The sequence below is a fragment of the Daucus carota genome, chromosome 7 (genome assembly GCF_001625215.2).
Source record: "Daucus carota subsp. sativus chromosome 7, DH1 v3.0, whole genome shotgun sequence".
Taxonomy (NCBI): Eukaryota; Viridiplantae; Streptophyta; class Magnoliopsida; order Apiales; family Apiaceae; genus Daucus; species Daucus carota.
In genome coordinates this window covers 1,459,239-1,472,057 of record NC_030387.2, presented here as the reverse complement: position 1 = coordinate 1,472,057, position 12,819 = coordinate 1,459,239, and the positions used below count along the sequence as shown (strand labels likewise).

General features: G+C 34.3%; 1 protein-coding gene and 1 pseudogene across 1 annotated transcript; one reads left to right on the top strand and one right to left on the bottom strand.

Annotated features, from left to right (window-relative positions):
- Window positions 1–33: 33 nt before the first annotated feature.
- On the top strand, window positions 34–5,079 carry LOC108194389 (histidinol-phosphate aminotransferase, chloroplastic-like; annotated as a pseudogene).
- Window positions 5,080–5,405: 326 nt separating this feature from the next.
- On the bottom strand, window positions 5,406–6,711 carry LOC108193212 (protein BPS1, chloroplastic). The gene has a single exon (XM_017359780.2). The coding sequence runs from the start codon at window positions 6,527–6,529 to the stop codon at window positions 5,492–5,494; it is 1,038 nt and encodes a 345-aa protein (XP_017215269.1). The 5' UTR covers window positions 6,530–6,711; the 3' UTR covers window positions 5,406–5,491.
- Window positions 6,712–12,819: the final 6,108 nt, after the last annotated feature.

The following is a 12,819-nucleotide window of genomic DNA, read 5'->3' as shown; positions in this document are numbered from 1 at the left end:
TTTTCATATTTTAACATAAACATAAATTTCTCCCAATCAATTTTTTTTCATCTGATTTTAAAAAGAATTAAAAAAAAAAAGAATATACAGTACTGTATTTGAATTTGAAGAAACTTGCTCAACTGTTGCTCTGGGTTGCAGGGTATAGAAAAAATTCAACCTTTTCTTCACCTTTGAGGTAATCCATGCTTTCTTTATCTCATTTCATTTCATTTTTGTAATTTACAATGTGCTTTACAATATGAACCTTAAATCTTGCAGAAAAATGGGTGTCATTGATATATGTTGTGGCTCATCATGTTTGATAATCAAGATTAAATTTACCCATTTAGACACAACACACAATTCTTGTTTGTTTGAAAGAAATCAGAGTAATTGGGTTTTCATGTATGGCGTCTGCTGCACCTTTGAACAATGTTAAAGAGGAACAACAGCGATTGACTGGCGATTCTTTTATCCGGCCCCATCTCCGTAAATTGTCACCTTACCAGTCAATTTTGCCTTTTGAGGTGAACTATCCTTGTCCCGTATTAATCGTGTATTTGTTTTTTTAATTTGATTGAAGTTGCGGTTTTTGTTTTAGGGAATGTTGTATGTCACAAAAAGATTTTTGATTTGCGATGCTAATATGCTGTGTTCTTGAATTGTTTGAATTAGACTTAATAATGTATCGAATTTATGTAAAGCGAAGGTTGAAACAAGTGTAATCAAACAAAACCAAACATATGTTGTTGTGTGTCTCTTAAAGTAAGGTTTGGCAACGGTAAGATGTCGGGAGACCTTACTTATTCACAGTTGTGGAGCTAGCTTGTTTTTGGCTGCTTCGGCCAGCTCTAAGTGATAATTATTATATTTGCAGTTTGTACTATGACTAAATAAATAAATCAGGGAGTTTGATTTTCCAGTTGGTGAGTGAAATGGATCATTGAGCACTAAGAACTACTGAGATACGTAACACATAATGCATAATACACATGTAACTGTATAAGCTATATAATATATATACTGATATCGCTGTACTCTCTGAGTCTCAAGCTCCCAACTCCGAAGTGTAGAATAACTTTTTCCAGTAGAGAATCCCGCCCTTGATGATGCAGATAGCAGTAATAACACACAAGCTTCAAATAACATATAGATACTTGTGTTTAATACATTGATCAAACTTAAGAGTCATTGACACTAATTGCATAGGAAATCATGAAAATGGCTTATATATAAACTTTGGGTTTTTTACAGGTTTTGTCAACGCATCTTGGTAGAAAGCCAGAGGACATCGTAAAGTTGGATGCGAATGAAAACCCATATGGCCCACCTCCCGAGGCAAGTTACAAGTTACTGAATGCTGTTTATGAGTTGTCTTACTAGCTCCGTGTGATAATTGTAATTTTGTAACTGCTTGCTCCTTGTCTGCAGGCACAGTTTTTACACTTAAAACTGATCTTGGCCTTAATGTCCCTATTATAATTACGGTTTTTCTATGGTGTGCCCATGGGCACACATTAAGCACAAAAATTTATGAAATTGGAGGGTTTCTATTGGCTTACCTTCTTTAATAATGGTGGACCCCCCTGCAGTTACAACAACCACACCAATCAAAACCCTCCATTTTTATTAATGTTAGTGCTTAGCATGTGCCCATGGGCACACACTAGCCAAACCGTTATAATTAATGTAGGTCGTTGAGGCTTTGAGGTCAATGAAATTTCCTTATATATATATCCTGATCCTGAAAGTCGTGGACTGCGTGCTGCTCTTGCTGAGGATTCTGGTCTCGAATCTGAATATATTCTGTAGGCTGTGGGGCAGATGAGCTTATAGACTTAATCAGGCGGTCAGTTGTTTACTTGTTTGGTATTATGGTCTACGAAATTTAGCATACTAATCTAGTTCGTCTATGCTATGAAATGCATACAAATAAGTCCTCCTAAACATTTTGTTTGAATTTCCCATTCATTTGGTTTTTTAAATTACAGATGTGTACTGGAGCCAGGTGACAAAATTGTTGACTGCCCTCCAACATTTGCAATGTATGAATTTGATGTAGCAGTCAATGGTGCACTTGTAATTAAGGGTAACAACAGCATAACTGCTTCTCCAAACTTGAACTCTATAGAGTAAATTTATCTATAATCTGGAGACAATTTCTCGATTATTCACTCACAAGGTTTTCTCTTCATTTATATTTGACTTGCTCCTTAACATTTTTCTTATAAATTGGCTTCTTAGGCTAGTGTGCTTCATTCATCATCTTCCTCCTTTTCAAATGCATCACTTCAATTGCTGTCATCTAACTTGCAGTGCCATGAAATTTTCATAATTTATTATACCCGCATGGTAACAAAAGCATAACAAGCATTATTGCTTCTCTGAACTTGAATTGAAGTAAATTTATCTGTAATTTGGAAACAATTCATCCATTTATTATACGCACCATGGTTTTGTCTTCATTTGTTACTGACCTGCTCCTTAACATTTTTGTTATAAATTGGCTTCTTAGGCTAGTGTACATCATTCATCATCTTCTTTTTATGCCTTCCCTTTCCATCTCGTTATGTGTAATTTACCTTCTTCGTTTTGACAAATGCAGTAATTTACCATCTAGTTATTTGCAATTTACGTTTTTCTTTGGTTTTGTAAGGCTACATGTTTAATATGGGGCGTAAAGTATAAAAAATAGGTTCATATGGGTGTTACTTTGAGCCTTTTGTTTTGCGGTACCAACTAAACTAAGCATTTATATATACAAAAAAACCCGGAAATAATTATAAAAAACTATGTAGAAAACATTCTTGAGGGACTGTAAGAAATCAACAGTGCATAACGATCTTGGTATGAAGATTTTAACTATATATGTGAATCTTGGCTGGGTGGTCACTGGTCAGTATGTCTGGTTTATAAAATGTATTATCTTCTTCTTGAACAGTATAATCCAAGACGAAGCTCTCTTGAGGATACTTGATCTACCTATTCTGGTTGTATTGGATGAAGCATACATTGAATTCTCAGGAAAGAATCGAGAATGCAATGGGTGAAGAAGCATGAGAATCTAATCATTCTTCGGACATTTAGCAAGAGAGATGGTAAAGTCCAAATATATATATATTTTTCCGTCTTTCTTTTTCCTTGTCCAGCATCAGAAAACATGAACTGCCTGTACTTAATATCAGAAAACATAGACTGCCAATACGGTTTTAATTTTCAAATACTGAAAAGTTTGATTTGATCAATTCTTTGTTGATGTGACATTGTTGAAGTCCTAACTTATGAATTAAACATGAACTAGCTTTGGCAGGGCTTCGTGTTGGATATGGAGCATTTCCAATCAGCATTATCGAGTACCTCTGGAGGGCCAAACAACCATATAACGTGGCTGTTGCTGCTGAAGTCTCTGCGTGTGCAGCATTAAGCAATCCCGCATATTTGGAGGTATCTTATACCTCGCTGCTATTAGGTCTTCTTGCTTTGCAAAGTAGTTGAACATTGCTAATTATCTTTAACAGACTGTGAAAGTAGCTTTGGTGCAAGAAAGAGAGAGGCTATTCAGGCTACTAAAACAAGTGACCTTTCTGAATCCATATCCAAGTTACTCAGACTTCATTCTTTGCGAGGTGACCTCATGAAAAGATGCTAAGAAGCTGAAGGTATGGTTTCTTAATGAATACTGCATTTGATCCTGATTGCTTCATGTTTATATGATCAAATTAGCATCTCATGTCTAGTAATCCTCAAGAAGTCATGAATGCTTAAAATCGGGACCTTCAAGAACTTCAATATTGATCCCAGTCGTAACTGTTCATACTGAATTGCAGGAGGATCTCTCAAGAATGGGTGTAATGATTCGCCACTACAGTAACAAAGAATTAAGTTGTTATGTTCGTGTCTCTGTTGGTAAGCCGGAGCAGACAGATGCTCTAATGAATTGCCTCAACAGCATGTCTTGATCCTTGAGAGCTCATTTCTGATACAGAAGCAGATACTGAAGGTAGTCCACATCCGCTCTGGCGTGGTATCGGTTGGCAGGGCCGGTTTTGAGGGAGTGCAACAAGGGCAACAGCACAAGGCCCATGAAAATTTAGGGTTTCATGGGCTCTCAATTTATGACTACTTCTTTCGATCTTCTGGTATATTCATGATAAATATAATATAATATTAATATCTCTTTGATTTTTACTATTATTTTATTTAAACATTAATCAATTCTCAATTGCCAAGACCCAGCCACGCACGTGTCTCCTTATTCCTTCTCTCTCCCCACAAACTACACTGTACAAGCAGTAAATCTCACACGGCCATACACATATTTAAGTCTAACTACATAAAAAAACAAACAATTTTTGAGTTGTAGTAGTCTAATTTGTTTATGATATCTTGTTATTTTAAATATATTAAATTTTTAAAATTTTGTCATTAGGGTTTGCCGTTTTGAGAGTCGACTCCAAGTTCTAGCCCCCACTTCTCCGCTCTTCATCCTTCATCCCCTCTATTGATTAATCATCTTCGTTTTTCCATCTTCTCTCGTATTTATTAGTTTTATCAATAAAACCAAGATCTAATCCTTTTGGGTGAGTTCTTGTTGAGTACCTTGTCATCAAGGTCGTGCCCATCTTTTTGGGATGTTTGTGTTTGTTTTGATGTTTCCGTGTGTTTTGTTATGGGTCTCGGTAACGTGTCTAAGAAAGAGTTACATGATATTTTGGGTAATCCGTAAGGCTTGTATCAGATATGGTACGGTGATGAATATCGTAAGAGTTCACCTTTCACGACATAAAATTGTTCATCTTTTGGAGTCATTTGTTGATCCAATATCAGTTGATGTAACTGATAATTTTGAACAATGGGCTACAGATGCTGCTGCTAATGTGAAGGTCAATTGCGATACTACTATGTTCACAACTGATGTAGGTTGGATTGTTCGAGATTTGATTGTAATACTTTTTAGTTTAAAGAATTTAAATATTCTATTTGTTGAGCGATCTGAAAACAAAGCGGCTATATGTTTAGCTTGTTTTTTGTTTCTTAATCAGGTTGTAATTGACAGTTCGAGGGTTTGTCTCAGCTGGGTTTCAATTATTTATTAAATTCTTCGTTTTTCGTCAAAAAAAAAAAATATTAAATTTTTGTTTTGTCATTTGGAGGGTCTCATTCTTAAAGTTAGCACAGGGCTTCAAAAAAGTCTCAGACGGCCCTGGCGGTTGGGATGATAAACCTACATGTGTATAGAACCTCCGACACTTCGATTCATGATAATCGAATAATCGATTAATCGAACCTACATGTGTATAGAACCTCCAACATTTCGATTCATGAATAATCGATTAATCGACATAAAATTGTGTTCATCTTTGGTTCTTGTTTGTTTACATACAATATACATGTTCCTGGCAATTTGAATGCTAAACAAGCTATGAACACACCACCAATTCTTCTTTATATATATAAGCTTTAACATAAACCGTTACATAAAATGATGCAAATTACAGTTGTATCCATTTCATTTTCTTTGTTTCTCATCTTGCCCAACCCTAAAATTTTCCAACACAACATTGCGTGTACTCATAACGTTACGGAACATTTCACTAACGCCGTTACTCAAACGGTCCAGACCCTCGGAGAAACCACTCGTTGACGCCTCCAACTCCTTAACGGCGTTCGCTAACGGTAACTTCTTCGCCTCGATATTCTCTCCTGAATCAACGGCCACGATTAAGTCACGCACGACAGTCGCACGCGTTGCCACGTCAGCTAACTCCGTTAACGCAACTTTTCTATCTCCTCTAAAAATCGACGACTCGAGACCGTTGACCGAGTCAGCCCACAAAAACTCGGACGGAACTCGGATGTTCACGATCTCTGAAACTCCGTGCAGCGCCGATACCGCTACTCCGGCGACGAATATCGTGACTAATCCAACGGCGTAGATCGTGCGAAGCACAGCTTTTCCGACGGCGGTGGTTTTGCCACGTGGCGGAGAGATTTTCGCAATCGCTGCGGCGAGATCGCGGATCAACACCTCTGGATCGCGATTCTCGAAGCCTCTACGTTTAGGAGCGGCTTGCTTGTTGCTGTTCCACTCAGTAATTGAATCGCTCGCTTTTTTGAGCTTCTCCGGCGCCGGAATATCCGATTCGCTCGAAACCTGAAGCAAACGAACAACAAGACTCATCAACAAGCGACGATGACGCAACTTCTCCAGATCCGAAGAAATCGCGTTACAGATATCCAAAAGCTTGACGCTGTAATCCAAATAAATCGCTTTCGAACCGTCGTCGTGCGAACCGGACGTGATTTTCGAGATCAACGCCTGAGCCTCAGCGTGCGTGGTGGAAACGAACTCAACGGCGCGCGACAGCCACGTCAAAGTAATCGCCGGAGAAGAAGCAGTGGAAATCGCGAGCGGCTTCAAACGACGGAGGATTGATTCATCGAAGGATGTGCAGATGCTGTCGTAGTCGATCGGCGGAGGCCTCTTGCCGGCGGTCTGGAACGGCGAGAACGACGGGAAGGTTGATTTCTTCTCGGTGAGAAACATGTTCAAGTGATGCTCCGTTGAGAATTCCGGTGAAATGTTAGGTTGAAATGGTCGGAGTTTATTGCGTGAAATGGAAAGATTTGTTTTTTTTTTCTTTTTTGTGTTTACATGAGAGACTTGTGAATCGACGGTGTGCGTGGAGAGAGTTTATTTTAGATTTTTGATTATTCTTTTGGGCGTAGTGGGTGGACTACGTGAAAAGACGGGTATAACCCTTATCTTTATTGTTTGGTGAATTCGCAAACCGAGCGTTTGCCTCGACCGGACGTTAGTTTAAAAAAATAAAAAATAAGTCAGAATTATAACGAATTGGAAATTACATAAAATTCTTGTTGGTCCAGAATTAAAAGAGAAATTCGGGATCTGAATAAATTTGCTGATTTTGAAAATAATTCGAAACAGAATTTGAGAAAATATTGTGAACAAAAGTTGTGGAAAATTGAAAGAGCTTTTCGAAACATTAAGAATCACCGAAATCTGATGATAATTGAATTTACTACAAATTTTATAAGATAACTGATTTGTGTGATAAAAATCCTACGAATTTTTTAATAAACGTGAAGAAAAAGGTTGGGTGGCTTTACAAAAGAATATAAAAGAATGAGGGAGCACAATCAATATAAAGAGTCTCAAAACTCTCTTAAGACCTTGATTCTAGACTTACCAGTTATTTGAATACAAGTCTCGTCCATATCGTAGGTCACTATCTTAATTCAATTTTAAATCATAATCATAATCTAAATTTTAATCCTTTTATTATTATTACTAATCCACCGTTTTCTGGACACTGGTGTATATCTAGCGAGCAAGATTATAACATACATTTGACGCTTAAAAAACGCTAGACGAAATATGTTCAAAATTTTTAATCATCGGACGCAATTAAATAACTCCTTCCAGCAATTGAAAAATACTAGACATTTTAAATTTTATTATACTTCTTACTGCCGAATAGAAAATGATAAACTGATTAAGAGTTCTCTCACATGAAAGCATGCCTTTAGAAATAGACACTTTGTTTCAAGTTAGGTGAGAATGACTAAAAGTAAAAATTAATTATGATAAAAAAATAAAGCAAAATAAATTAAATAGTCGAATTATTAACTTAATACTTCTACTTTCAAAACTGAAAGGATTAAATATTTTCAAAATATCTTCTAGTTCTGAGTACAACAACAAAAGAGGGGATAAATTAAGAACTTTTTTCGCATGCTCTCACTTGGGCCTTACAAATTTTAATCCCTTCTGGGCCTTCCTTTCATGTTTTTACTACACTGCTCAGTATCTTCAGCCCATTTCCATTTATTTTGGGCCATAATTGCAGGTTGCAGTTGTTTTTTCTGACAACGGAGGCAACCAAAGTGTAAATGCGGATAGAATTATAGTTCAATATGAATTTAATTCCATTTTTCCTAAGTTGTCCTAGAGTATTCTTCGAAAAGTTATTTTATAATTTTCTTCGGTTGTTCATTCACTTGAACTACATCATCATAATAGTTATATACAATCTTCAAAGAGCCACGCGGTGCTGGGACGATTGTATTTTTTCCCCAATAATTTAAAAATTATTTGAAAATGAACAAATACTATTTATATATCCTTTATGATAATGTACAAGATACTATTCATTTGATCAATCAATTAATTTTTTTTATTATAATACAGGAATCAATCACATCATTCACTTAGGGGTTGTTTGATAACACTTAATAACCTCTTAGTAACCATTTAACTTGTTCGGGCAGAGGTTTGGTTTTTTTAATTCATTATCAAACACTCTTAATGAAACCAAAACACACTTATTGGATAATTGTGTGGACTCTCACTTATTCGGTAAGTGGGACTCTGAATAGGTTTTTTAATATATATCCTCAAACTCATTACCCTTTATCTCTATTCTCCCCATTCTTTGTGCGGCTGCTGCACTGCTCTATTCAGATACACACCACTTTTCTTGAAAACAATGAATTGATTAATCTTGATATATGGGCTATGCTATGTGTACAGGTTCTTATGTCTTGTGTAATATTACTTTCTGTATATGCTCCTCCTTGTGTGCCTATTTGTTGTTAGTGTGAATAGCCATGCATGCATATATAACAACTATACCGCTTAAAGTTTTTCCAGATCACGAGCCTTCTTTTACTTTCAATCTCATGGTATATTCAAATTAATAATATGACACTACTATTTGGCTTGACTTCGTATGTATTATATGTCTTGATAATATGTATGTTCATTATATAAAATGCTATCAAGGAGTATAGCTCTACTTTTGTGATTATATATTAATATATAAATCAACTCTCTCCAACAACTAGTACGTGCTTTGAATAAGAATGGATTAAAATGGGTCTCAGGATACCACTTGAATTACAGAGTGTGTTTAGACTCCTCGATAAAACAATTAATTAGAATTTATGTAGCTTTAATAATATATAGTGCATTAGGTATGGAAACTCCAGCTAAGACTCAAAAGAAGCCTAAAGTGGTTTGGAAATATGAAAATGTTCAGAAAACATTCCTATAAGCTTGTATTCGTGAAGCAGCTGAATCGGAAAGACATGGCAGTAGTCTTAGGCCACAGTCATTGGAAATTTTGCATTGATATTATGCATTGAAATTATTATAGGCTACTCAATCTAATTTTGTTTAGACATTTATGTTTCGGTTTTTCCGTTAGATTTATTTTTAGATCTTTGTATGAATTTAAATTCTGCATCGATATTATGTGATTTATAATTGATGTATTGCTTTCATTTATATTTTCTTTGCTAGGTTGAATATGAATATTAGTGATATATTAATGTGCATGATGATATATTATTATTTGACTCTACATAAAAAACAAAGAAGATCAAGGAAAAGAGATCTCACTTCGGCTTTTACGGGACATGCTTATACATTAGAGTTGTTGACAGGTCCAGGCACATAATGTCATGATTTAATGCGGCTTTCTCGAACTGCATATGGGCGATTATTTGATCATTTTAGACAAAAGAATTGGTTACAAGATAGTCGATATATCACGGTCGAAGAAAAAATGGCGACATTCTTGATAGTCATTGGACATGATGAACGCTTCCGGGTGCTCAAACATGATTTTCAGCACTCTTCTCAAACTATTCATAGCTGTTTTCATGAGGTACCAAATGGAATGATGGAATTTGCAAAAGAAATTATAGTGCCGACCTCCTTTGATCCAAACCCAGATATTCCAAGCAGCCACAAGGCATTAAGAAGAATTTTTTCGGTAAATAAATGTTCTTTATACAACTTCATAGATATATTATATTTATATATTTATATATCACTATTTTTTGTTAATATAGGGAGCGGTTGGTGCACTGGATGGTACACTTATACATGCAATTATTCCTAATGATCAACAAACATGCTATAGAGGAAGGGAAAGGGGTGAATGCTATCAAAATGTTCTAGGAATATGTGATTTTTTTTATGATTTTTTACCTTTGTTTGGGCTGGTTGGGAAGAAGTTGCACATGATTCAAGAATTCTAACAGAAGTTGCATTTGATCCGGACGCTGGCTTTCCCTTTTCCTCCACCAAGTACGTAATATGTATTCATTTCAAATTTCTAATTTTCGTTATGTGATATTTAAGTAGTACTTGTTTATAAATACAAATAAATATTATCTATGTGATGCTGCATATACAAACACAAGAGGATTTTTGGTGCCATTTCGCAATACAAGATATTGGGCAGCAGATTTTAACGGTCGTCGTGCTTCGACAAGGCAAGAAAAGTTCAACCATGCATATGCACGACTGAGAAATGTTATTGAAAGAGCATATGGAGTGTTAAAATCAAGATTTCCGATCTTGAAACTAATGGCTCCGTATCCTTTTTCCGTACAAAGAGATATAGTCGTAGCTTGCTTTGCGGTACACAATTTTATTAAAATTGAGAAAATTGATGATACTTTGTTTGCTGAATATGACAATGCTTCAAGTTCAGATGAGGAAGAAGGAAATGATCAACATGAAAATCAGTTGAATCGAGAACAACACTATAGACAACAATGAGGTACTCAACGAGTGCAGTATATAAATAATCTACGCGATCAAATCGCAAATCAATTAGACTAGATTTCATTTTCAGTATTGTTATTCTAAAACTATGTTGTATTCAATTCATTTCGGATGATTTATGATGTATTTTGAAATTATAGCTTTCAAATTGATGATTTAGAATTAATAGTTTCCTCACGTCAAATGTTAATCATGTTAATCACTATTGAGAAAACTAGTTTAAGGATAAAATAGTAAATATAAATCATTCAGATATTTTAATATGATTGTTATCAAAGAGCAATTTTCTTTCAGTAATTTTTTATTTAGTTAAATTTTGGGAAATCTACAAAACTACCTACCTTTTCTTTTATTGTTTTCAAAAATACTACCTTCCAGAATTATTTTTAAAAATACCTTTTCATAATTTTTTTTTTCAAAAATACTGTTTGCAACTTTTGCAACCTCATTTGCAACTACAGGCAGCGCCAGCCGTATTGCAACCTGATTTCAAGTTCCAGTTTTCAAATGTCATTTTCGACCTCATTTTCGGAATCGATATATATATATATATATATATATATATATATATATATCGATTCCGAAAATGAGGTCGAAAATGACATTTGAATACTGGAACTTGAAATCAGGATTTGTAATTGCATATATGGTTGCATATGGTTGTATTCAGTTGCATATGGTTGCATTCAGTTGATTCTATTGTAATCTAATGGACCCGCCAGGGGCACACCAAACATCTGTTGTTACTTACAGTTTTCAGTTGCATTTAGTTGCAACTGAGGTTGCAAAAGTTGCAACTGCAGTTGCAACCTCATTTGCAACTTTTGCAACCTCATTTACAACTATATATAGTTTTCAGTTAGTTGCAACTGAGGTTGCAAATGAAGTTGCAAATGAAGTTGCAAAAGTTGCAACTGCAGTTGCAACTTCATTTGCAACCTCATTTGCAACTTTTGCAACCTCATTTGCAACTTTTGCAACTTACAGTTTTCAGTTGAACCAGTTGCAATTGCAGTTGCAACAGTTGCAACTTTCCATTTTTATTTGCAACTTTTACAACCTCATTTGCAACTTTTACGGCTGCGCCGCCCAAGGTTGCAAATGAGGTTGCAAAGGTTGCAAATCGTATTTTTGAAATTTTTTTTTTATGAAAAGGTATTTTTAAAAACAATGAAAAAGATGGTAGTATTTTTAAAAAAATAATTTTACAGATGGGTATTTTTAAAAAGATCCCTTAAATTTTTCATTCAGTGTATTCAACAAATTTAATGACTCAGCATTTTTTATTTAGATTTATCAAACAATCCCTTAGTCAATTACATTTTAATTTCTAAATTAATTTTAAACAATTAGATAGCATACCGAAATTTCAGATCAATCATATTCGTTATTTAAATTTCTTTCTAACACCTAAATTTTAAACCAACCATATCAATTTTTTCATATCTAAATTTTACACGAGTTATATTAATTATTTCGAAACTGAATTTTATAATAATCATAGTTAGACTTAACAACTAAATTTTAGACTAATCATATTTATTCTATCAAATTTTAATTTTAGTCCAATCATATGTATTTTTTGATTATCATTCAATGAAAATTCTAACCGAGATGTCAAATCTTAAAATATGCAAATTATTTATTTTAACAACATGTATTCAACCAATCAATGTATCATGAATTTTGATTTATTTTAATCAATTTTGATTTATTTTTAGTAAATTATAAATTAAAACTAAATTCTAAATCAATTATATTTATTATCTTGAACCTAAATTTAATATAATCACATTTGTTATATTACATTTTTTTTAAATTTGTAACTAATTTGTGCATAGCACGGGTTAAATGCTAATTTAATTTTAAAGATAGTTATCTATTTATAATTTATATTTCCCTCCGTCTCTTTTTACGGGGTGTATTCGATTGGGATTTTAATGCATTGTTTTTAGTCTATGGATTTTAATGGATTGTATGTGATTTTGATTTTGTGCGGATTCTTGATGAAATGTCGCAGAGTTGATAGGATTTAGGTACAATGCTTCAAAATCCCATTGAATTTGGTGGGATTTCAAAAAACTTAAAATACACTGAAAAATGCCACGAAATCCATCATTTTATGAAATGAAATAAAATCCATCAGCATTTGAATACCATCAGATTTTAATGGATTTTAAACAATCCCAATTGAATACCATCGGATTTTAAAACATAATTTAAAATCCTAATTGAAT